The 27378-nt window shown below is 46.3% G+C and overlaps 1 protein-coding gene across 1 annotated transcript in view; it reads left to right on the plus strand.

Annotated features, from left to right (window-relative positions):
* The first annotated feature begins 2357 nt into the window (after positions 1-2357).
* The window catches only part of slc6a17 (solute carrier family 6 member 17), a 98058-nt gene continuing 73037 nt past the window's right edge, over positions 2358-27378 (plus strand). The window contains exon 1 of the mRNA XM_078241924.1: positions 2358-2446. Coding sequence (XP_078098050.1) covers positions 2358-2446 — 89 coding nt within the window. The remainder of the gene's footprint in view (positions 2447-27378) is intronic.

Below are 27378 nucleotides of genomic sequence, written 5' to 3' on the forward strand. Positions count from 1 at the left end.
TGGGAACATTCACTTTGACCCCAGTAGTGGGTATCTGGGGTAACCGGGCAATGGGGAAGTGACTTTAGCCAAAATGGGAGTTAGCGTCTGGATTTAATGGAGAAATTAGATATCATTATGCTGGATGGTGAGGTGCAATTGACTGAGGTGCATGACAGGAATTATTATTGATAGGTGATAACAAAAGATGATTGATTTTAAGCTAATATAAGGCAGCAATGATTGATTAGAAAACCTATAATTGATCTGTTTAGAATTGTAAAGGTCAGGTCTATTCGGAGAGGTTTGGGTGCTCCACCCGAGAGCTGAGTTGACCCTCTGATGATCTCCTAGCAGCTGCTGGTTAAATAAAGTTACATCTTTGGTTCAGAAATACTGGCTTCGTGAGTCTTGTCTTGTCTAAGATTTCCTGACAGTACTGGTTACCTCGGGTAGAAGATCATAGAAGCATAGAAGCCCTACAGTGCAGAAGGAGGCCATTCGGCCCATCGAGTCTGCACCGACCACAATCCCACCCAGGCCCTACCCCCACATATTTACCCGCTAATCCCTCTAACCTATGCATCCCAGGACTCTAAGGGGCAATTTTTAACCTGGTCAATCAACCTAACCCGCACATCTTTGGACTGTGGGAGGAAACCGGAGCACCCGGAGGAAACCCACGCAGACACGAGGAGAATGTGCAAACTCCACACAGACAGTGACCCGAGCCGGGACTCGAACCCGGGACCCTGGAACTGTGAAGCAGCAGTGCTAACCACTGTGCTACCGTACCCCAACAACAACTGGAAAGTAGTTTTTCTTTTTTTTTCTCTTGGCATTGTAGTTGTTGTTGTAAGTTAACTTAAGGGTTAAGTCATGGCAGGAGATCTTAGACCCGTGTCATGCTCCTCTTTTGCGATGTGGGAATTCAGGGACCCTTCCGGTGTCCCTGGCTCTTTCACATGCAGGAATTGTGTCCAACTGCAGCTCCTGTTAGACCGCTTGATGGGTCTGGAGTTGCAGATGGATTCACTTTGAAGCATCCACGATACTGAGGAAGTCGTAGAAAGCACGTTCAGTGAGTTGATCACATCGTGCCTACACGTCCTGCTGCCTCGGCAAAGCAGCCAGCATAATTAAGGACCCCACGCACCCTGGACGTTCTCTCTTCCACCTTCTTCTGTCGGAAGAAGGTGCAAAAGTCTGAGAACACGTACCAACCGACTCAAGAACAGTTTATTCCCTGCTGCTGTCAGACTTTTGAATGGAATTACCTTGCATTAAGTTGATCTTTCTCTACACTCTAGCTATGACTGATCACTCTCTCCTTTCCTTCTCTATGAATGGTATGCTTTGTCTGTAGCGCGCAAGAAACAATACTTTTCATTGTATGTTAATACATGTGACAATAATAAATCAAACCAAATCAAATGAAACAGAGAGAGGAAGAGTAGGAAGGCAGTACAGGGATCCCCTGCGGTCATCTCCCTCCAAAACAGATATAGCGTTTTGGATACTGTTGGGTGAGATGGCTCACCAGGGGAAGGTGGCAGCAGCCAGGTTCATGGCACCATTGCTGGCTCTGCTGGACAGGAGGGCAGGAAAAAGAGTTGCAGAGCTATAGTGATAGGGGACTCAATAATAAGGGGAGGAGACAGGCGTTTCTGCGAATGCAAACGAGACTCCAGGATGGTATGTTGTCTCCCTGGTGCAAGGGTCAAGGATGTCTCGGAGCGGCTGCAGGACATTCGGGAGGGGGAGAGTGAACAGCCAGCTGTCGTGGTGCATATAGGCACCAACGATATAGGTAAAAAATGGGATGCGGTCCCACAATCTGAATTTAGGGAGTTAGGAGTTAAACTAAAAAAGTAGGATCTCAAAGGTAGTAATCTCAGGATTGCTACCAGTGCCACGTGCTAGTCAGAGTAGGAATGTCAGGATAGCTAAGATGAATACATGATTTGAGGGATGGTGCAAGAGGGAGGGATTCAAATTCCTGGGACATTGGAACCAGTTCTGGGGGAGGTGGGACCAGTACAAATTGGACAGTCTGTACCTGGGCAGGACTGGAACCAATGTCCTAGGGGGAGTGTTTGCTCGTGCTGTTGGGGAGGGTTTAAATTAATGTGGCAGGGGGATGGGAACCGATGCAGGAAGTCAGAGAGAAGTAAAGTGGGGACAGAAACCAAAGGCAGTAAGGGGAAAAGTGAAAGGCAGAGAAACCAAAGACAAAACCCACAAAGGGCCACAGTACAGAGACTGTGGAGAACTCAGTGAATGCGTCCAGTAAGGCACAGAGAAACAAAACACAGGGAGAGTGTACAAAACATGACAGGGCAGATGGTCTGAGGTGTGTTTGCTTTAACGCAAGGAGCATGACAGGTAAGACGGATGAACTTAAAGCTTGGATTACTACGTGGAACTTTGATGATGTTGCAATTACGGAGACTTGGATGAAAGTAAGGTTGGACTGGCAGTTTAGCATTCCAGGATTTAGATGCTTCAGGCGAGATAGAGAGGGTGACAGAAGAGGTGGGGTGTTGCTTTACTGATTAGAGAGAATGTCACAGCTATACAGAGGGAGGACGTTTGGTGGGGTCATGCAGTGAGGCCATATGGATAGAACTCAGGAACAGGAGTGGTATAATCACACTGTTGGGGTTGTACTACAGACCTCCCAACAGCCAGCGTGAAGTGGAGGAACTGATGTGTCACCAGATTATGGGAAGATGTAAAAACAACAGGGTTGTTGTGATGGGCAATTTTAACTTCCCCGACATAGACTGGGATTCCTTTAGTGTCAGAGGCTTGGATAGGGCAGAGTTTGTTCAGTATGTCCAAGAGTGCTTCTTGAGGCAATATGCAGAGAGTTCAACTCGGGAAGGGGCTATCTTAGACCTGGTTTTGGGAAATGAGCCCGGACAGGTGATTGATGTCTCAGTGGGGGACCATTTTGGGAACAGTGGGCCGATGAATGGCAGGTGGAGTTTAATTTAGGTAAATGTTAAGTGATGCATCTTGGAGATTGAATCGGGACAGGATCTACTCACTTAATGGTAGGGCATTGGGGAGAATTATAGAACAAAGAGATCTAGGAGTACAGGTTCATAGCTCATTGAAAGTGGAGTCACAGGTGGACAGGGTGGTGAAGAAGGTATTTGGCATACTTGGTTTCATTAGTCAGAATATTGAATACAGGAGTTGGAATGTCTTATTGAAGTTGTACAAGACATTGGTAAGGCCACATTTGGAATACTGTGTACAGTTCTGGTCACCCTATTATAGAAAAGATATTATTAAACTAGAAAGAGTGCAGAAAAGATTTACTAGGATGCCACCAGGACTTGATAGTTTGAGTTATAAGGAGAGGCTGGATAGATTTGGACTTTTTTCCCTGGAGCGTAGGAGGTTTAGGTGTGAACTTATAGAGGTCTATAAAGTAATGAGAGGCATAGATCAGGTAGGTAGTTAACATATTTTCCCAAAAGGTAGGGGAATCTAAATCTAGAGAGCATAGGTTTAAGGTGAGAGGGGAGAGATGTAAAAGAGTCCAGAGGGGCAATTGTTTCACTCAGAGGGTGGTGAGTGTCTGGAACAAGCTGCCAGAGGTAGTAGTAGAGCCGGGTACAATTTTGTCTTTTAAAAAGGCATTTAGACAGTTACATGGGTACGATGGGTATAGAGGGATATGGGCCAAATGTGGGCAATTGGGATTAGCTGAGTGGTAAAAACTGGGTGGCATGGACAGGTTTGGCCAAAGGGCCCATTTCCATGCTGTAAACCTCTGTGACTCTCTGACTCTAATTCTATAAGTTTCAAGATACTTGTAGAAAAGGATAGAAGTAACCCCAGAGTGAAAGTACTAAAGGCAGCACGGTAGCGCAGTGGTTAGCACTGCTGCTTCACAGCTCCAGGGTCCCGGGTTCGATTCCCGGCTCGGGTCACTGTCTGTGTGGAGTTTGCACATTCTCCTCGTGTCTGCGTGGGTTCCCTCCAGGTGCTCCGGTTTCCTCCCACAGTCCAAAGATGTGCGGGTTAGGTTGATTGGCCAGGTAAAAAAAAAATTGCCCCTTAGAATCCTGAGATGCGTAGGTGAGAGGGTTTAGCGGGTAAATATGTGGGGGTAGGGCCTGGGTGGGATTGTGGTCGGTGCAGACTCGATGGGCCGAATGGCCTCCTTCTGCACTGTAGGGTTTCTATGATTCTATGATAAATTGGAGGAAGGCTAACTACAGCAATATTAAGCAGGAGTTAGGGAATGTAGACTGGAGATGGCTATTTGAGGGTAAATCCGATATGTGGGAGTCTTTTAAAAGTCAGTTGTTAACAATTCAGGACAAATATGTCCCTGTAAAAATGAAGGGTAAAGATGGCAAGATTCAGGAATCCTGGATGACGAGAGATTGTGAGCTTAATGAAAAAGAAGAAGGAGGCATATCATACATAAACTTCAGGAAATTGAAAATGGATAAGGCTCTTGAGGAATACAAGATAACAGGAAAGAGCTTAAACAGGGACTGAGGAGGGCAAAAAGGGCCATGAAATGTCCTTGGCAGGCAGGATTAGGGAGAATCCCACGGCCTTTTATGCGTATATAAGGAAAAAGAGGGTAGCTAAGGAAACGGTAGGTCCACTCAAGGGCAGTGGAGGGAATTTGTGTGTGGAGCCAGATGAGGTGGGTGAGGTCCTTAACGAGTACTTTGCATCAATATTCACAAAGGAGAAGGATGTGGTGGATGGTGAGTGTAGAAAGGAGGATGTTGATATTTGAGACCATGTTGAGATAAAAAGGGAGGAGGTATTGGAGGTTTTGAAAAACATGAAGGTGGACAAGTCCCCAGGGCCAGATAGAGTTTATCCCAGAATACTGAGAAAGGTGAGAGAATAAATTGCTGAGGTCTTGGTTAAAATCTTTGTACCCTCTTTAGTCACGAGTGAGGTACCAGAGGATTGGGGAGTAGCCAGCTGGCCTTTATCAGTCGGGGCGTTGAGTGTAGGAATTGGAAAATCATGTTGCAGCTGTATGAGACTTTGGTTCGGCCGCATTTGGAGTATTGTGTACAATTCTGGTCGCCACACTATCGGAAGGTTTGGAAAGGGTGCAGAAGAGACTTACCAGGATGTTGCCTGGTTTGGAGGAGGTGGACTATGAAGAACATAGAACATAGAACATTACAGCGCAGTACAGGCCCTTTGGCCCTCAATGTTGCGCCGACCAGTGAAACCAATCTAAAGCCCCTCTAATCTACACTATTCCAATTTCATCCATATGTATTTCCAATAACCATTTGAATGCTCTTAATGTTGGCGAGTTCACTACTGCTGCAGGCAGGGCATTCCACGCCCTTACTACTCTCTGAGTAAAGAACCTATCTCTAACATCTGTCCTATATCTCTCACCCCTCAATTTAAAGCTATGTCCCCTCGTGTTAGCCATTACCATCCGAGGAAAAAGGCTCTCACTATCCACCCTATCTAATCCTCTGATCATCTTGTATGCCTCTATTAAGTCACCTCTTAACCTTCTTCTCGCTAACGAAAACAACCTCAAGTCCCTCAGCCTTTCCTCATACGATCTTCCCACCATACCAGGCAACATCCTGGTAAATCTCCTCTGCACCCTTTCCAACACTTCCACATCCTTCCTATAATGCGACGACCAGAACTGTACGCAAAACTCCAAGTGCGGCCGCACCAGAGTTTTGTACAGTTGCAGCATGACCTCATGGCTTCGAAACTCAATCCCTCTCCCAATAAAAGCTAACACACCGTACGCCTTCTTAACAACCCTATCAACCTGAGTGCCAACTTTCAGGGATCAATGCACATGAACACCCAGATCCCTCTGTTCATCCACACTACCAAGGATCTTTCCATTAGCCCAGTACTCTGTATTCCTGTTACTCCTTCCAAAGTGAATCACCTCACACTTTTCCGGATTAAACTCCATTTGCCACCTCTCAGCCCAGCTCTGCAGCTTATCTATGTCCCTAAAGAAAGGTTGAACAAACTTGGATTGTTTTCATTGGAGGGGACCTGATAGAGGTTTACAAGATTATGACAGGCTTGGATAAAGTGGATAGTCAGAGTCTGTTTCCCAGGGTCGAAGGGTCAATTACTCGGGGGCATAGGTTGAGAGTGAGAGGGGGAAAGTTTAAAAGAGATGTAAGGGGCAAGTTTTTCACACAGAGGATGGTGAATGTCTGGAACGTGCTGCCGGAGGAGGTGGTGGAAGCAGATTCTATAACAACATTCAAGAGGCATCTGGATAGATACATGAATAGGCAGGGAATAGAGGGACATGGACCACATAGAGGCAAGAAAATATTAGATTAGAGAGGCATCTGTGTCAGCACAGACTTGGTGGGCCGAAGGGCCTGTTCCTGTGCTGTTCTTTGTTCTTTGAGACCATCAGGTGCAGACAGTACACTGAGAGATCTCTCACTCCCCCCCCCCCCCCCCCCCCCCCCCAGATATCGCACCCCCCCCCGATAGCTGGCACCCACCTGCCCTCCCTGATCATTGGACTCCACCTCCCCCCCAATCGCTGGCCTCCATCTCCACCCCCCCCCCCCCCGCCAATCATTGGTCTCCATCTCCCCCCCAAATCACTGGCCTCCAACCCCTGCCTGCCTGCTGATCACTGCCTCAATACCTCCACACCCCTCCAGATGATCGCCGGCCTGTTCCCCCCCCCCCCCACCACCCCAGTCCATTGCCATCCCAGTGATCTCCAATTGCAGAGTGTGCAGCTCCCCCAGCTTTCCTTAGGCCACACACCTTCAGATTCTGCCCCCTCCCCTTTGGGCCCTGCCCCTTGTCACTGCCTGGTACCCAGTGGGCAATGGAAGGCTGGCAGTTCCAGGGTGTTTGGTGGGCAGTGCCAGGGGGTTTTAATGACTCCGGCCCCGCAGGTGGAGGAGGTGGTTAAGAAAGCGTATGGTGTGCTGGCCTTTATCAATCGAGGGATTGAGTTTAGGAGTCCGGGGATAATGATGCAGCTATATAAGACCCTCGTCAGACCCCACTTGGAGTACTGTGCTCAGTTCTGTTCGCCTCATTACAGGAAGGATGTAGAAATGATTGAAAGGGTGCAGAGGAGATTTACAAGGATGTTGCCTGGATTGAGTGGCATGTCTTATGAAGATAGGCTGAGGGAGCTCGGTCTTTTCTCCTTGGAGAGACGTAGGATGAGAGGAGACCTAATAGAGGTATATAAGATGTTGAGAGGCGTAGATCGGGTGGACTCTCAGAGGCTTTTTCCCAGGGTGGAAATGGCTGCTACGAGAGGACACAGGTTTAAGGTGCTGGGGGGTAGGTACAGGTGAAATGTCAGGGGTAAGTTTTTCACACAGAGGGTGGTGGGCGAGTGGAATCGGCTGCCGTCAATGGTGGTGGAGGCAAACCCGATAAGGTCTTTTAAGAGACTCCTGGATGGGTACATGGGACTTAATAGGATGGAGGGTTATAGGTAGGCCTGGAAGGTAGGGATATGTTTGGTACAATTTGTGGGGCCGAAGGGCCTGTTTGAGCTGTAGTTTTTCTATGTTTCTCTGTTTCTATTAATTTGCTTCCACCTCCTCCTCCAGCAGCGCATTCCAGGCATTCACCATCCTCTGTGTGAAAAACTTGCCCCTTACATCTCTTTTAAACTTTTCCTCTCTCACTCTCAACCTATGCCCCCGAGTAATTGACCCTTCGACCCTGGGAAAATGAGTCTGACTATCCACTCTATCCAAGCCTGTCATAATCTCGTAAACCTCTATCATGTCCCTCTCATCCTCCGACGCTCCAATGGAAACAATCCAAGTTTGTTCAACCTTTCTTCATAGTACACCTCCTCCAAACCAGGCAACATCCTGGTTAATCTCACAATAGTGCCCTCTAGAGTGAGCAGCCGGCTTTCTGGAGGGAATAGACTCTGTCCACTCCCTCTACTGGCGTGAATCACACTTTGCCTCTTTTTTTGCACTAAGTGCCGTAACATCACCTGAGAAGTTGCCAAAAAAGAATGGGTGCAATTCTCTTTCGTTTTTCATGCTCATTTGGCACTTAAAATCTTTTGGGTAAGATCACCCCCAGAGACTTTATGGCGAGATGTAAGGTAATATAATTAATGCACTGAGTACAGCCAGAGACCTGGATGCAGATGTAATATAAAGAGTTAATGTTAAATATGTAAATAAGCAATCTACATCATTCATGATGTAAGCTCACATGATAATAGAACATAGAGAGCTGGCTCGATGTGAAGCCTGGGGCTTAACATTGTCCTGTGTATAGTTAGAATATGGAATCAACTGCTGTGTCTCCAGCAATCTCTATCAATCTTAACCAAGGGCAACATTAGCTAAGACCCCGGGCAATGATAAATGACAACATCAACTTGGCCAATATACACCATCCAGAATGAACTGGTTCCATGTGACCTTCTGCTGGGAAGATGGTTTCGCACTCACCTGCCATATCTCAAGGCAGCAGAGAGAGTAAGGGAGGATGAATATTTTGCAAATCAAACCTGAAACTACAATCAGTGCCATAGAACCAGATCAGAACCCAGACAAGGTAAAACTGCAAAAGGCAATTTTGGAAATAAAATCCACTACATTCACAATCTTACCTTGTGGAGACTAAAAATGGAACAGTGAGAAGGAACAGATGCACACTCATTAATCATGAGGGGCTCAGGATAGAGTACATCAGGAGAAAATGGTCCCATTATGTCGAAAGATTGAGAACAGGTTTAAGGCAATTTGCAAAAAAGGCAATGGAGAGACGAGAATACGATTTCATGCAGTGAATGGTTAGGATCAGGAATGTACTGCCTCAGGCTGTGGCAGAGGCTGGTTCCATCAAGACATTCAAGAGGGAACTGGATTTTTATTTGAAAATGAAGAATGTGCAGGGTTATGAGGAGGAGGCGAGGGAATGAGCATGGGTCAATTGTTCCAACAGAGAACTGGTGTTGGCACAGCAATGCGGAACGACCTCCATCAATACTCTAATAATTCTGCGATTCGGTGTGTGACACTGTGAACTGTACCATGTATTTTTGTAATGGAACATTCCTGTGGATTGATATCACACTCTGGTCCGACTATGAGGCACAATCAAGTGCTATTGATTCTGAGTGTGATGACACTGAGTCAAATTGTTTGCTGATCTCTTTCTTTCTCTTCAGTTTGGCTCCTGGTTTTCATTGTAATCCTGTCGCAGAATGACACATTCATGCAGCAAGGTTATTTTGAGAGGAAAAGAAAGACAAGTTGATTGTATAACATTTGCTCTGTGTTTTTGTACAAAACACTTAAATAGGCTAACACCAAATAACAAAACAGGCAGCTGTCGTGTGTTGTGTTGCTGATGCTCGGAGGGTTAGGAACTAACAGCTTTATTTACAGGGTGTGTTCATTACAGACAGCGTTCTCCAATCTGGCAGTTCCCCACTCTACTGATCTGTGATGTCACGTCTGGTGATGTACATGTATTCGTACATTGTGTATACGGCAGCTGCTAAATACATAACAGAAGCATCACATTTAAAATGCCTCATGTATAAGGAACTGTATGATAGTGGGAAGATTTGATCAAGACCGCAATCATAATGAGGTATAATATCAAATGATGCATTATACCTTATGCTGTCTAGTTACACTCTATACAACTCAATATATTGGTCTGTCTCTGTCCACTCTCTCCCTCTGTCCACTCTCCCTCTCTATCCACTCTCCCTCTCTGTCCACTCTCTCTCTGTCCACTCTCTCTCACTCCAGTCTCTCTTGGTCCAATCTGTCTATCCAGACGAGGCAATGGCCTAGTGGAATTATCGCTAGATTATTAATCCAGAAACTCAGCTATGTTCTGGGGACCTGGGTTCGAAACGCACCCACAGGTGGAATTTCAATTCAATAAAAACGTCTGGCATTAAGCATCTACTGATGACCATGAAACCATTGTCGATTGTCGGAAAAACCCATCTGGTTCACTAATGTCCTTTAGGGAAGGAAACCTGCCGTCCTTACCTGACTGGCCCACATGTGCCTCCAGAGCCACAGCAATGTGGTTGACGCTCAACAGCCCTCCAAGGGCAACTATGGATGGGCAATAAATGCTGGCCAGCCAGCGATGCCCATGCCCCACAAATGAATAAAAAAGTTCTCTCTGTCCAGTCTCTCATTGGGGTTTAGTGTTCGGGGTTTAGGGTTAAGGTTAGGGTTAAAGTGGTGTCTTGAGCCGCGGTGTGGAGGGGCAGTTGCGGTGGTGGTGGTGGTGGTTGGGGGGGGGGGGCAATATTCAGCAGAGTATTTAGGTGCTAACAATCCTGAAAAGCAGCTCCAGTTGGAGTCCTGATTGAAACATGGGGTTAACTACATTTAGCACAGGACACAATCTGGGTAAATAATTTGGAAGTGTGTTAGGAGTGAATGAGCAGCGGTCAGTGTTACTAAGCAACAGGTACTGACATCACCGGTCTGCTGAGGACTCTGAATTTTAAAATATAAGCAAGAAATCCAGAGACCAAATTCATCTCCATGTCTTTAGAGAGTTTGACCCAGAGCACACTGGCTCTCTGGGTTCCGCACCGTTCCCTAAGGGGTGCTCCGCATTCGGGTGACAACATGGTGAGGAGGGCAGAATGATAAATTCACTGTTCCAAGACAGACCCTCTCTGATCTTAAGGAGGGGGGAGGTCTCTGTGTCCAGGGCCAGAGTGTGGGTTGGTCTGTGAGCTGGGACAGTGGGGAACTGTGAGAGCAACATGGGGAGGGAATGATGGGTGCAGACATTGAGACATTTTGTACCAGGACAGTGAAGGGGAGGAGGCAGTGGGTTGAGACTGTCACCAAAAGATTATTCTTTCATTTCTAAAGTTTCTTTGTATCCTGATTTGCTGCTTATTGTTTGCATTTCTCGTTGGAATAATTCATTTTGTTTCTGGGGTCTCAGCATATGCTGCTATGAATCCCTGTAGCTCCAAGGAGATAAAACATGCAGCTCACTGACTGAGGTCAGTCTCTCCTTCATTCTACTTTCTCTTAGCTTCTCACGTTTCTGTTTATCTCTCTCACTCTTTCCATTCTCACACTCTGATATCCTGCTAACCCAGACTGAGTCACTGTGTGATGCTTCAGAGATGACTGGGGCCTGTTCAGTATTAATTGTGAGTCCCTGGCCTTCAATCAGCAATGCTGTATCTCGACAGAAACAACATTCTGCTTTTTGCTGACATCAGCTGCCTCCCTGGTTGAGTAAATTTGGAAAGCTGCCCTTTGATGTTCAGCTGCTGTTAAAGTTGTTCTCATTTACTCGTCCTGAGCAGGTGGTACATTTAGCATCGGTCTAACCTCTTCTATTTTAAGAAACGTTGCATTTATTTTAAGAACCATTGTTCTATTGGTTTTTGAAGATTCCGACATTTCAGATCGATCTGACTGTCAGTTTGATCTAAAATTCTGTCGACACTGAAGTTATTTTTGGTGAATGCTTCCAGACAACGAGTGGGAATCTTTGGGAAACGAAGATTTTAGAGAGCAGGCAGGACTGATACTGCCTTTATTCGCAATTGAGCAGATTTACAGCTAACTCACCTGTGGGTGGTTTAATATATGAGGGAAGCACTTTTTCATTCATGAGACATGGGCATCATTGGCCAGCATTTATTGCCCATCCTAATTGTGCCTGAACTGAGTGGCTCAGAGGGCAGTTGAGAGTCAACCACATTGCTGTGGGTCTAGATTCACATGTAGGTCAGACTGGGTAAGGATGGCAGATTTCCTTCCCTAAAGGACATTAGTGAACCAGATGGGATTTTACAACAATCTACAAAGATTTTAATTCCGTATTTTTATTGAATTCAAATTTCACCTTCTGCTGTGGTGGGATTTGAACTCAAATCCCCAGAGCATTACCCTGGCTTTCTGGATAACTAACCCATTGACAATCCCACTATGCCACCACTTGGTGATTCAAATAGAAAGGCAAGGACAGCTCAGGGTCAATTCTAGGTCTCAAAGGTGTCTCTGTCCAGAGTTGTGAGGGGATCAGTCCCAACACCTGTCATGATTGCTGGACCATTACCTGGGAATGAAGGCTGAGATGATTTATTATTCCTTGGGCCTAAAATTTTGTGCAGCCAGCAAAGCTGGGGAAAGAATAGAATTGGAGTTTAAATTGCACATCCATGGTTTCAGAGGTACTCTTGTACGATTGTCATGAGGTAGGGGTCAAAGTGTGCAGATTGAACCTGTGAAGGGCAGGACTGAACCTTGTGAGTTTATTTAGATATTTGGGTACCCTCTGCAGAGATAAGGTACCCATGTGAATATGGTCCTGGGACATCTTTGCGAGAGGTAAGGCACTCTTTGAGGTAGGTAAGGTTCCCTTTGGAATTCTTAAAAGTAGCATAATTGTGCATAAATAGTGTGAGAACTCATTGAAACTGTCAAGCTGTCAAAGAACTGCTAAATCAGTCAAAGAAATGTCAAAACTCATTGAAACTGTCAAAAGTAATCAAGGGATTTAACTCTGCTGGGTTTCATTTCTTTTTAAATGTGTGGAGGTTAGAACAAATGAGTGCTTAACATTTCATTTTGACTATTGCATAAGCCTGAGAGTTATTATAGGATTGGTGCAGCAGGATTGATTTCACAATCTAACTTTATCACACTGGGATGCCTGTTAAGGTAACAGTTTGATTGGCAGCTCCAAGTCATTATAGAATAGAAATGTTTGTTTTCATGAGGGATTAATTAAAGGAATTTTCACATAACGGATACTCTTTGCATCAATGGAAGTTAATTTTTAAATAAACATTACTCATAGACAGATCGAGCTAATACTTCCAACGAGCACCGGAAAGTAATAGCTCACTGGAATTGATAGATTTTAACAGACACTTACCTGCTCTTGGAGGTTTATTTCTCTGAAACCTATGATGGCCAGAGTTGCTTGAGCGTTTCATCGAAAGATTTCACACAGGGCCCAGTGTGTTGCAAGGAGGTCACATCGCAATTGTCCAGGTGGATGCCAGGGCTTCTGCAGAATTTCAGTTCAAATGCTTAGAGCCATTGAGTCATAGAGGTTTACAGCATGGAAACAAGCCCTTCAGCCCTACTTGTCCATGTTTTTACCATTTTTTACCATTAAGCTAGTCTCAATTGCCCACGTTTGGCCCATATCCCTCTCTACCCATTTTACCCATCTTACCCATGTAACTATCTAAATGCTATTTAAAAGACAAAATTGTACCCGCCTCTACTACTACCTCTGGCAGCTTTTCTAGACACTCACCACCCTCTGTGTGAAAAAATTGCCTGCTGGACCCTTTTGTATCTCTCCCCTCTCACCTTAAACCGATGCCCTCTAGTTTTAGATTCCCCTACCTTTGGGAAAAGATGTTGACTATCTAGCTGATCTGTACCCGTCATTATTTTATAGACTTCTATAAGATCGCCCCTCAGCCTCCTACGCTCCAGAGAAAAAAGTCCCAGTCTATCCAGCCTCTCCTTATAACTCAAACCATCAAGTCTGGTGGCATCTTACTAAATCTTTTCTGCACTCTTTTTAGTTTAATAATATCCTTTCTATAATAGGGTGACCAGAACTGCACACAGTATTCCAAGTGTGGCCGTACCAAAGTCTTGTACAACTCCAACAAGATGTCCCAACTCCTGTATTCAATGTTCTGACCAATGAAACCAAGCATGCTGAATGCTTTCTTCACCACCCTGTCCACCTGTGACTCCACTTTAAAGGAGCTATGAACCTGTACCCCTAGATCTCTTTGTTCTATAACTGTCAGGTCACTGGCCTCCAGTTTGAAAAACAACCCTCTACAACCACCCTCTGCCTTCTGTCATCAAGCTAATTTTGTATCCAATTGGCTACCTCACCCTGGATCCCATGAGGTTTAACCTTATGCAACAACCTACCATGCGGTACCTTGTCAAAGGCCTAGCTAAAATCCTTGTAGACAACATCGACTGCACTGCCCTCATCTACCTTCTTGGTTACCCCTTCAAAAAGCTTGTGAGACATGATTTTCCACTCACAAAGCCATGCTGACTGTCCCTAATCAGTCCTTGCCTCTCTAAATGCTGTATTTCCTGTCTCTCAGAATACCTTCTAACAAGTTACCCACTGCAAATGTTAGTCTCACTGGCCTGTAGTTCCCAGGCTTTTCCCTGCAGCCCTTTTTAAACAAAGGCACAACATTTGCCACACTCCAATCTTCAGGCACCTCACCTGTGGCTATCGGTGATTCAAATATCTCTGCTAGGGGACCTGCAATATCCTTCCTAGCCTCCCACAATGTCCTGGGATACATTTCATCATGTCCCGGGGAATCTACCTTGATGCACTTTAAGGCTTCCAACACCTCCTTCTCTGTAATATGTACACTCCTCAAGACATCACTACTTATTTCCCCAAGTTCCCTAACATCCATGCCTTTCTCAACAGTAAATACTGATGAGAAATATTCATTTAGGATCTCACACATCTCTTGTCTCTTACCTGAGAGGTCCCGAGAGGGATTCCGCAGCACATCTTTGAGGTATTCCCAAAATCCTATACTGGGGAGTCAATTTGGCTCTGGAAATTTGTCCATGTGGATACTGGTAGAGATAAGATGAGAGCAAAGGGTGGTGGGTGGGGGAATGGGACGACATGAGTTGGCATTATGTTGGCATATTGAAGGATGGTAGGGATGAGTTGTTGCAGGGGGTGGATTAGAAGGTACAAAGGACCATCGGGGTTTGTAGAGGGATAAGAGGGACATAGATTGGCATGGATAGGGATGTGGGGTTGTGAGGGGTGATGGTTGGGAGGATTTCTTTTTGTTTTGATTGCTTTTTAAATAACTTTACTGATGTGCTGGAACATGTGTTCTGCCCTGGAAACCCTCATTCACGAGGCAACGGACCCAATTTCCAATCCAGTGATCACCCTGCTCCCAGAATGAAAATCCTATATTCTGGGCCTTTCTTTCCAGCTTAGGCTGATGGAGTTGAGAAATGACCCAACTCTGTGCTCCCGACCTGGGAGTGAAAAGCTAGGTCTCAGGATTTGAACTCACACCGGATAGAATGAAATGGCTGCTTGGGTGAGGTAGAGTATGGCTGGTTGTGGTGCGCCTGGCAGACTGGGTGAAGAGGAGGGATCATGAGTAGTGAGGTGGAGGTAGGTGAAGGTTGAGGGGTGAGGAGAGGGTGTGGGGGTACAGGTTGTTTTTGCTAAAATTCCACCAAGCGCCAGATATGTTATCAGATTCCCAGTTTATCTTCAGTCATGAGGTTTCTGTCCATCAAACCTAATGACCAACACAGTTCAAATTATATATTGTAGAAACATTGCCAGTCCATTTCCCCACAACTCCCCCTCCCCCAGCATTCCCTCCCCCTGCATTCCCCCCCTCAGCATTCCCCCCTGCAGCAGTCCCCCTCCCCCAGCATTCCCCCCTCCCCCCAGCATTCCCCCTGCCCCCAGCATTCCCCCCCTGCAGCATATCCCCTCCCCCAGCATTCCCCCTGCCCCCAGCATTCCCCCCCTGCAGCATATCCCCTCCCCTAGCATTCACCCCCAGCAATTCCCCCCAGGATTCCTCCCCGGCATTCCCCCCAGCATTCCCCCTCCCCCAGCATTCCCCCTGCCCCCAGCATTCCCCCCCTGCAGCATTCCCCCTCCCCCAGCATTCCCCCCTAGCATTCCCCCCCCAGCAATCCCCCCCAGGATTCCGCCCCGGCATTCCCCCCCACATTCTCCCCTCCCCCAGCATTCCCCCCCAGCATTCCGCCCCCCAGCATTCCCCCTCCCCCAGCATTCCCCCTCTCCCTAGCATTCCACCCCACAGCATTCCCCCTCCCCCAGCATTCCTCCCTCGCATTCCCCCCCAGCATTTACCCCCAGCATTCCCCCGCCATTCTCCCCTCCCCCAGCATTTGCCTCCAGCATTTGCCCCTAGCATTTGCCCCCAGCATTCCCCCCTCCCCCAGCATTGCCCCCTCTCCCAGCATTCCCCCCCGCAGCATTCCACTCCCACAGTATTCCCCCCTCCCCCAACATCACCTCCCCAGCATTCCCCTCTACCCCCAACCCCCCCAGCTTGCTGCTGCCATCGGTCAGGAAGATTTCAGATTTCCCCTGCCATGTTCCTCAGTGGATTTTTAGTCCTGGCCCAAACTTATCGAAGCTGAGGCGTTTTCTTGCTGCATTTATGGCACTGGTGGTTCACTGCCACCCACAGCATCACAAGCTACTGCCTCGAACCACAGCTTTATATTTAGGTTGTTAATTTCTCAGTAAATTAGAGGTGATTTGCACGGTATCTTGGAACAGTGTGAGATTTGTTCCTTAGAATAAGCTGCCCATTATTGACTTCAGATAAAATAAGTCATGCATTCAAACTGCTTTCTGGAACATGTGATGAGTAACTATCACAAAATAGATACAAATCAGTGAGACGATTCAGTCTATTTAAGGCCATCCACACAGAACATAAGAGTATGTGGCAATCCTTCATCACACACTTAAACTTCCTCTGGAAGGAATCTGGGAATTTGATCTCCATGAAATTACCTGGAGGTGCTAAAAATGTTGGTACAACATTATGAATTGGTGAGTCACTGGAAGACATTCTTCAAGATTGTCGAGTTTGTGGTCTCTAAAAGAATATGCTTTGACTTCAAAGACAGCAGTAGAAATTGCAGTGTCGTTGGAACTGGCTGCTAAAGAGGCTTCACACTTTGGTGCAAGAGTTAAGATTCATAAGTTTGGAGCTGAGGTCAAAACAGCAATAAGCAGCGGAGCCACAATGGGCCATTCAGCAAGAGAATGCTGCAGCAAAGAGAGTCAATGCAAAAATAGGGGCAAAATGGCTCAGACTGCAAATGCTTGTTGGGCTAGACGAGTCCAAAGATGTGCGAGTTAGGTTGATTGGCCAGGTTAAAAATTGCCCCTTAAGAGTCCTGGGATGCGTAGGTTAGAGGGATTAGCGGGTAAATATGTGGGGATAGGGCCTGGGTGGGATTGTGGTCGGTGCAGACTTGATGGGCCGAATGGCCTCCTCCTGCACTGTAGGGTTTCTATGATTCTATGATTCTTCCCTTCAGGAGAAGAATCTGGATACCTTCAAGAAAAGAACAAGTTGCATTCTACACAAAGAATTTACAACATGGAAGAAAAGAATTACGACTGTGCGGAAGAGAATGTCCAGGAATATCTTGAAAAATTCCATTTGTGGTGATTTTAAAACAATCTTAAATCCAGTGTCGTGTGCTGATCAATATCCGCTTCCCTTAATTGAAGATTTGTTTGCTGGGTTATCAGGTGGGCAGAAATTCAGCAAGATTGAATTTTCACAGGCATATTTACAGATACCTGTAGCTGCTGAATCTCAACCATTGCTTGCCATCGTTACTCTAAAGGTCTTTTTCATTATAAAAGATTGCCTTTTGTAATAACATCCACACCAGCCCTATTCCAAAGATTGATGGTTCAGATTTGAAATAGTCTCTGGTGTACATTTTTACATGGATGATATTCTAATTACCAAGTTCAGTGAACAAGAACACTTGAGTAATTTAGAAGCAGCACTGGAACATCTTCAAGCACATGTATTGCCCCATCCACCACGGGAATTGGAGTGGGTGAAGGGCAGACCATTTGAAGGTCCGTTGACCTTGGGCGGGATTTTCTGGTCTCGGGTCGAGCGAGGCCATACAATTCCGCCCATGATCTGTGTATCAAAAGAAAGAAAAGTGTGACCTGTTCCGGATGTTAGTTCAATATTTGGGTCACATCATTGATAATAAAGACCTACATAAAGCATCTAAAATTATGTATGCTATTTCAGGAGTACCATGTCCGATAAATGTGATGCATCTGAGGACCATTGTAGGATTAGCAGAGTACATACATGGGGTTACGGGAATAGTGCTCGGGTGGGATTTTGGTTGGCGCAGACTCTATGGACCGAATGGTCTCCTTCTGCACTGTTGGGATTCTATGATTAGTAAATTATTATGGCAAATTTGTTCCTAACTTAGCTACATTTTATTATTTATTCATTTGTGGGCTGATCAGCATTTATTGCCCATCCCTAGTTCCCTGAGGGCAGTTGAGAGTCAACCATACTGAGTCACATGTAGGCCAGACCAGGTTAAGACGGCAGATTTCCTTCCCTAAAGGACATTAGTGAACCAGATGGGTTTTTCTGACAATCGACAATGGTTTCATCAGTAGAATGTTAATTCCAGATATTTTTTCTGCCGTGATTTCTGAAGTGATTTCTGCTGTGGCGCAACTTGAACTCAGGTCCCCAGAACACTAGCTGAGTTTCTGGATTAATAGTCCAGTGATAATATGACTCGGCCATCGCCTCCCATGACTAAAGCCATTTCATAATTTACTTTGTGTGAAACAGTCATGGGACTATATAACAGAATAGGAGAAAGCATACAAAGATGTCAAAGATGCTTTGCAGAAGTCTGAAATATTCATTTTTATCTGAAGCTTCCATTGCACCTTGCTTGTGACGTTTCATCATCTGCAGTAGGGACAATAGTAGTACTATTTTTGGGCTGTATAAAGGCATAACTTCATTAGCTGTTAGTCAATTGCAAAGATGGTCACTGATTTTAACTGCAGACTCCTACGATATGAATCATCATCAGTCAGAGTGCCAAGCTAATGTTGATGCATTATCACACTTACCTTTACCTATTGAGCAGAAACGGCCAACTAGTTTCTCTAATATTCCTTATTTTTCTCCAGTAATTCATTTGCTTGTGATAGCTTCTCAAGTTCAGAGGCATATCAGAAATGATCCCGTGATGGGGAAGGTGATGGATATGGTGTTAAAAGGAATGATAGCTGGAGTGCATCGGAATGATCCTGAATAGAAACTATACCAAGAAAGCTTGAGTTGACTGCCCAATGTGGGTGTCTGTTGTGGGGAATCCGAGTAATCATTCCTCCTTAGTCTGCGTGGAAGAATTATTGAACAATTACATGAAGAACATCATGGTATGGTCTGGATGAAGGAATTAGCCCGTAGTTATTTTTAGTGGCTGGGTCTAGATGCTCAGATCAAAGAAAAAGTGGGAGAATATCAATTCAGTATACAAATAAGAAATACACCACCATTGACTCCTTTATACCCTTGGGAATGGCCCAAAATGCCATGGCAATGATTACATGTAGATTTTTCCTGGTCTGTTTGAGGGTTACATGTTCTTAGTCATAACTGAGGCACAATCAAAGTGGCCTGACATTGTTATCATGAAATCCACCAAACCTGAACAAATCATTGAAAAACTTGACAAACATTTTACAAGATTTGGTGAACCAGAACAGATTGTTAGCGATAATAGTTCACAGTTTAGTTCACAAGAGTTTGACGATTATCTCTAAGTAAATGATATTCAGCAAATATAAACCCCGCATTATCATCCATCAACCAATGGATTAGTGGAAAGATTCGTACAATCTTTGGAATATTCTTTAAAAGCTTTGAAAGAGTAAGGTTTGTTACCACGTCGTGTGAATAGCTTTTTGACATCTTGCAGAAACTCTACTCATGCAACTTCCCAAAGTTCACCTGTATTCCTACTCTTAAAGAGAAAATTGGGAACTATATTTGATTTGTTATTAACTCCAGAAACTTCAGAGATAGAACGTCAACAACAATCCCAAGTTGCTAGATGAGAAGTGAGGGCAAAACAACACTCCTTTCAACAAGGAGATCGAGTGTTCATGCGTAATTATACCACGAGTGAGAAATGGGAGCCACCAGGTTAGTGAGGCATGACCTCCCTCTCACAAAACCATGCTGACTATCATTAATGAGTTTATTCCTTTCTAAATGCGCATACATCCTATCTCTAAGAATCTTCTCCAACAACTTCCCCACCACGGACGTCAAGCTCACCGGCCTATAATTACCCGGGTTATCCTTCCTACCCTTCTTAAATAAAGGGACCACATTAGCTATCCTCCAATCCTCTGGGACCTCACCTGTGTCCAGTGACGAGACAAAGATTTGCGTCAGAGGCCCAGCGATTTCATCTCTCGTCTCCCTGAGCAGCCTTGGATAGATTCCATCAGGCTCTGGGGATTTGTCAGTCTTTAAATTCTCTAACAAACCTAACACTTCCTCCCTTGTAATGGAGATTTTCTCCAACGGTTCAACACTCCCCTCCGAGACACTCCCAGTCAACACATCCCTCTCCTTTGTGAATACCGACGCAAAGTATTCATTTAGGATCTCCCCTACTTCTTTGGGCTCCAAGCATAATTCCCCACTTTTGTCCCTGAGAGGTCCAATTTTTTCCCTGACAATAGAACATAGAAAGCCACAGCACAAACAGGCCCTTCGGCCCACAAGTTGTGCCGATCACATCCCCACCTCTAGGCCTATCTATAGCCCTCAATCCCATTAAATCCCATGTACTCATCCAGAAGTCTCTTAAAAGACCCCAACGAGTTTGCCTCCACCACCACCGACGTCAGCCGATTCCACTCACCCACCACCCTCTGAGTGAAAAACTTACCCCTGACATCTCCTCTGTACCTACCCCCCAGCACCTTAAACCTGTGTCCTCTCGTAGCAACCATTTCAGCCCTTGGAAATAGCCTCTGAGAGTCTACCCTATCCAGACCTCTCAACATCTTGTAAACCTCTATCAGGTCACCTCTCATCCTTCGTCTCTCCAGGGAGAAGAGACCAAGCTCCCTCAACCTATCCTCATAAGGCATGCCCCCCAATCCAGGCAACATCCTTGTAAATCTCCTCTGCACCCTTTCAATGGCTTCAACATCTTTCCTGTAATGAGGTGACCAGAACTGCGTGCAGTACTCCAAGTGGGGTCTAACCAGGGTCCTATAAAGCTGCAGCATTATCTCCCGACTCCTAAACTCAATCCCTCGATTAATGAAGGCCAGTACGCCGTACGCCTTCTTGACCGCATCCTCCACCTGCGAGGCCGATTTAAGAGTCCTATGGACCCGGACCCCAAGGTCCGTCTGATCCTCTACACTGCTAAGAATGGTACCCTTCATATTATACTGCTGCTTCATCCCATTGGATCTGCCTAAATGGATCACCACACACTTATCCGGTTGAAGTCCATCTGCCACTTCTCCGCCCAGTCTTGCATTCTATCTATGTCTCGCTGCAACTTCTGACATCCCTCCAAACTATCCACAACACCACCTACCTTGGTGTCGTCAGCAAACTTACCAACCCATCCCTCCACTTCCTCATCCAGGTCATTTATGAAAATGACAAACAGCAAGGGTCCCAGAACAGATCCCTGGGGCACTCCACTGGTCACTGACCTCCATGCAGAGAAAGACCCCTCCACAGCCACTCTCTGCCTTCTGCAGGCAAGCCAGTTCTGGATCCACAAGGCAACAGCCCCTTGGATCCCATGCCCTCTCACTTTCTCAAGAAGTCTTGCATGGGGGACCTTATCGAACGCCTTGCTGAAGTCCATATAGACCACATCCACCGCTCTTCCTTCGTCAATGTGTTTGGTCACATTTTCAAAGAACTCCACCAGGCTCGTAAGGCACGACCTGCCCTTGACAAAGCCGTGCTGACTACTTTTGATCATACTAAACTTCTCTAGATGATCATAAATCCTGTCTCAGGATCCTCTCCATCAACTTACCAACCACTGAGGTTAGACTCACCGGTCGGTAATTTCCCGGGCTGTCCCTGTTCCCTTTCTTGAATATAGGGACCACATCTGCAATCCTCCAATCCTCCGGAACCTCTCCCGTCTCCATCGACGATGCAAAGATCATCGCCAAAGGCTCCACAATCTCCTCCCTCGCCTCCCACAGTAACCTGGGGTACATCCCATCCGGTCCCGGCGACTTACCAACCTTGATGCCATTCAATAGTTCCAACACATCCTCTTTCTTTATGTCCACATGCTCGATCCTTTCTGTCCACCGCAAACCAGCAGTACAACCACCCAGATCCCTTTCCACCGTGAATACCGAGGTAAAGTATTCATTAAGCAGCTCCGCCATTTCTAACGGTTCTGCACAAACTTTTCCCCCTTCACCTTTTAAGGGTCCTATGCCTTCACATCTCATCCTTTTACTCTTGACATATTTGTAGAAAGCCTTGGGATTCTCCTTAATCTTACCCGCCAAGGCCTTCTCATGACCCCTTCTCGCTCTCCTAATTTCCTTCTTAAGCTCCTTCCTACATCCCGTATACTCCTCTAAATCCTTAACACCTCCTAGCTCTCTGAACCTTCTGTACGCCTCTCTTTTCTTATTCACCAGGTTCATCACAACCTTCGTGCACCACGGTTCCCGTACCCTACCAACACCCCCCTGTCTCATCGGAACGTTGCCATGCAGAGCTCCAGACAAACATTCCTTGAAAATCCTCCACTTTCCTTCGGTACTTTTCCCCAAGAATGCCTCCTTCCAATTTACCCGTCTAATTTCCTCCCTGATGACACTGTATTTCCCTTTACTCCAGAGAAACACTTTCCTAGCCTGCCTGATCCTATCTCTTTCCAATGCTATCGTGAAGGAGATAGAATTATGATTGCTATCCCCAAGATGCTCACCCACCGAGAGATCCTCCACCTGTCCAGGTTCATTAGCCAGCACCAGATCAAGTACAGCCTCTCCTCTAGTAGGCTTATCCACATACTGTGTCAGGAAACTCTCCTGGACACACCTAACAAACTCCTCTCCATCCAAACCCCTAGCCCTAGGGATATTCCAATCTATGTTTGGGAAATTAAAATCTCCCGTCACGACAACTCTGTTATTCCTACATCTCTCCAGGATCTGTTTCCCCATCTGCTCCTCAACATCTCTGTTACTATTGGGCGGCCTATAGAAAACACCCAGCAACGTTACCGACCCCTTCCTGTTCCTAACCTCCACCCACAGAGACTCCATAGTCAATCCCTCCACGGCGTCCACCTTCTCTACAGCCGTGACACTATCCCTGATCAACAGTGCCACTCCCCCCCCCTCTCTTGCCTCCCTCCCTGTCCTTCCTGAAACATATAAAACCCGGCACCTGAAGCACCCAGTCCTGTCCCTGAGACATCCAAGTCTCCGTAATGGCCACCACATCACAATTCGAAGCAGCAATCCACGCTCTAAGCTCATCCACTTTATTCACTACACTCCTGGCATTAAAATAGACACATCTCAGACCTTCAGCCTGAGCACTTCTCCATCACTCGTCTAACCTCCCTCTTACCCTGTTTACATTCCTTATCTATTTGCGAGCTAACCTCCTCGCTCTCAGTCCCCTCATTTCGATTCCCTCCCCCCAACCTTTCTAGTTTAAAGTCTCTCCAGTAGCCTTAGCCAACCTTCCCGCCAGGATATTGGTCCCCCTGGGATTCAAGTGCCACCCGTCTTTTTTAAACAGGTCACACCTGCCCCTAAAGAGGTCCCAATGATCCAAGTACCCAAATCCTTGTCCCTTGCTCCAGTCCCTCAGCCACGCATTCATTCTCCACCGATTCCTGTTCTCACTCTCCCGCGGCACAGGCAGCAATCCCGAGATTACTACCTTTGCATTCCTCTTTCTCAGCTGTCTACCTAACTCCCTATATTCTCTTTTCATGACCCCTTCCCTCTTCCTACCTATGTCAGCAGTACCTATATGCATCACGACCTTCGGCTCCTCTCCCTTCCCAATCCTTTTGTTCCTAACGTATGAGTAAAATGCCTTGGGATTCTCCTTAATCCTGTCTGCCAAGGACATTTCGTGACCCCTTTTTGCCCTTCTAATTCCCCGTTTGAGTTCTTTCCTACTTTCTTTGTACGCCTCCAGAGCTTCCTCCATTTTTAGCTGCCTGGACCTAACATACGCCTCTCTTTTCTTTTTGACCAGTCCCTCAATTTCCCTGGTTATCCACGGTTCTCGAATCCTACTCTTCCTATCCTTCTTTTTTACAGGCACATGCCTGTCCTGCAGCCCTAACAACTGTTCCTTAAAAGACTCCCACATGCCAGATGTGGATTTACCCTCATACAGCCTCTCCCAATCAAGAGCTGCCAATTTCTGCCTAATCCCACTAAAGCTAGCCTTCCCCCAATCCAACACCTTACCCTTGGGACACCACTCATCCTTTTCCATCACTATCCTAAAGCTAACAGAATACGGTAGAGACTTTTAAGGGGCATCTGGGGAAATACATGAATAGGATGGGAATAGAGGGATATGGTCCCCGGAAGGGTAGGGGGTTTTAGTTCAGTCGGGCAGCATGGTCGGTGCAGGCTTGGAGGGCTGAAGGGCCTGTTCCTGTGCTGTAATTTTCTTTGTTCTTTGTTCTAGAGTCAAGAACGACCAAATTCTAGAACATCAAATACAACCAAAGAGGAATAGACATCTTCCTGATTGACTTTTTTATTCACTGTGTCTAATGATTAATGATGCATTGCACTGTGTCTGGAGTATTATTGATCCTATGTATAACATTGTAGTTTGTAGCGAAACCCACAGAAATAAAGGGGAGGATGTTATTTATTTAGGTGGTTGCATGATTGCTTTAAGGGCTGATCACATGATTTGATGGCACTATCATTAGGGTGTTTGCAGAGGTTGTTTTACTTTCAGTTTGCACTCTGCACTCTGTACAGACAAGAGCTCTTACAATAAAACCTTGTTGTTGTTCGTTTGAATTAATTGTGCAAACCGTGGCCGGGATTCTCCCCAAAAAAATTAAGTCCCCAACGTGCAGAAAAACGGGAGTAATTCCCACTGTTTTTTTTAGCGCACTTACCAGAGTGAATCTCCAACACTCCGAGCACTGCAGGGTACCCGAGCGGGATTCACTCTGGAAAGTAGGGGTCCATACCCAACAGAGGGGCCGCAGCATAGCGCTAAGTGGGCCACTGCATACGCGCCGATCTGTCAGAGCGCGCAGTGGCCCCTCTATTACCAGCCTCCCGATTACTGGAATTTCTAATTGTTGGCCAGCCTTGCAATCCCCCAATCGCTGGCCTCCTGGACCTCCCTGGGCCAGCCCCAATTTCCCATCCTCTCCCCCCACCTCCAGCCAGCCCTGCGCCCCCCCTCACCCACCCCCCCCCCCACCCTGGCCAGCCCTGGCCCCCCTGACAGTCCTGATATCACCCCCCCCCCCCCCCCCAGTGCCTGATGGGCAGTGCCAAAATGCCAGATGGGCAGTGTCAGTTTGTCCCTTGGGCAGTGCCAGGGTGCCAGGCTGGCACTGCCCAAGAGGCACCCCCCTTACCCCTGACCTCCCTGAGGGGCTCAATGGCCTTTGTTCCCTCCAGTGGGGTCAGGCTCCTGTTCCCTGTTCGTGGGGAGCAGTCGTAATCTCCACTGGAGGGAGCCACTCCTGGTAGTGTGGGAGATGCTAGCAGGCCCAGAGAATACTGTCCCAGGCCTGCTGATCATATTGGAATGCTGATTTCTGGCACTGAGTCAATAACGCTATAAAACTGAGCCTGGGAGAGGGGCAGGGGCCCACGCGCCTAGCACGAATCCTGTGAAATGGTCGCCACTGATGTCTCCCTGCCCGCTCCACTACACGGCCCACTTCTTTTGTTTTTGTGTTAAACCCATAGCCCCTCACATAGTTAGAACATGACACTGTTTAATATTTTAATCAAGGTAATTCTCCATATGAACCTTACCTGCATCATTTAGTATATTTTATTTCTCTACAACGTCACGTCGGTTACACCCTAAGACCCTAAGACCATAAGACATAGGAGCAGAATTAGGCCACTTGGCCCATTGAGTCTGCTCCGCCATCCAATCATGGCTGATATTTTTCTCATCCCCATTCTCCTGCCTTTTTCCCATAACCTCTGATCCCATCATTAATCAAGAACCTATCTATCTCTGACTAATCCCTCTCAAGACTAATGCTTACTAGTTTCTCCAATCAGTCCTCATACCCTGAAATCAGACAGAAGCTTGTTGACTTGAAACCTTCTCTGGGACTTGAACTTGTCTGTTATACTTTGATGACCACAACAGTACACAATGACCAGGCATCAACCAAGCCAGTAGCAGCTTTTCAAAACTGCACATTGGAAATTTCCTTCTCAGCATGTTTAAAAGAAGAAACAAAGATGGGAAAAATCATTCCACGAATATCCAGGATGTTCAATGTTGGGACAATTGTATGTACATTATACTGCATTTCCATGCAGATGCCCACACAATGTCCAAATCATGCTGAAGCATCTCTGCATCCTCCTCACAGCTCACTTTCCCACCCAACTTTGTATCATCTGCAAATTTGGAGATAATACATTCAGTTCCCCCTTCCAAATCATTGATATATGATGTGAACAGTTGGGGTCCTAGCACAGACCCCTGCGGAACACCACTAGTCACTGACTGCCAATCAGAAAAAGATCCATTTATGCCAACTCTTTGCTTCCTATCTACTAACCAGCTTTCTATCCATCTCAAGACATTACCTGCAATCCCATGTGCTTTAACTTTATATAGTAGTCTGTTATGTGAGACCTTGTTGAAAACCTTCTGAAAGTCTAAATAAACCACATCCACTGGTTCTCCTCAGTCAACTCTACTAGTTACATCCTCAAAAAATTCCAATAGATTCATCAAGCATTATTTCCCTTTTGTGAATCCATGCTGACTTTGTCTGATTATACCACTGCCTTCCAAATGCTGAGTTATGAAATCCTTGATAATGGACTCTAGCAACTTCCCAGTACTGACGTTAGGCTCATTGGTCTATAGTTCCCTGTTTTCTCTCTGCCTCCCTTTTTGAATAGCTGCAGCTTTCCGCAGTCTTTCACAATTTAAATAATATTCAGCTCCTTTATTCTTCCCACCGAAGTGCATAATTTCACATTTTCCGACATTATTTTCCATCTGCCAAGTTTTTGCCCACATTTATATCCCTCTGTAGGCTCTTTGGGCCCAATTTTACCATTGTGTCGCGCCTGTTTTTGGGCGCGAAAACTTGAGTCGGGTGTGAGGCCATTAATGCGATCCACGCCCATGTCCGCGCAGATGCCCACTTTACCAAGGCCTGAAGATGGCCGTGATCCGATTCGCTCCCGAAACGGGCGCAACGGTGGTTTAAATGCATTTGGATGCATTTAAATTGAATTAATGGGCTGCCCGCCCAACTTTACCAGCATTTCCCCCTTTACCATCGCGTTCGTGCATCCAGATTCGGCGTGAAACAGACATGCTCGGCAAAGGTCTGTTTCGGGTGTACCAGCTTCTGAAGAGGTAAGTTCAGAGCTTCTGGCGGCTCTATGACTCAGATCGGTGGTGGGGGGAGGGGAAGGAGGCGGGTCAGATCATTCTCTGGTGAGGGGGCGGGGGAGCAGGGGGCATCTCAGCTGTATCTCTGGTGGGGGAGGGAGGGAGGAGGGAGGCCCGAA

The sequence above is a fragment of the Mustelus asterias genome, chromosome 25 (genome assembly GCF_964213995.1).
Source record: "Mustelus asterias chromosome 25, sMusAst1.hap1.1, whole genome shotgun sequence".
Lineage (NCBI taxonomy): Eukaryota > Metazoa > Chordata > Chondrichthyes > Carcharhiniformes > Triakidae > Mustelus > Mustelus asterias.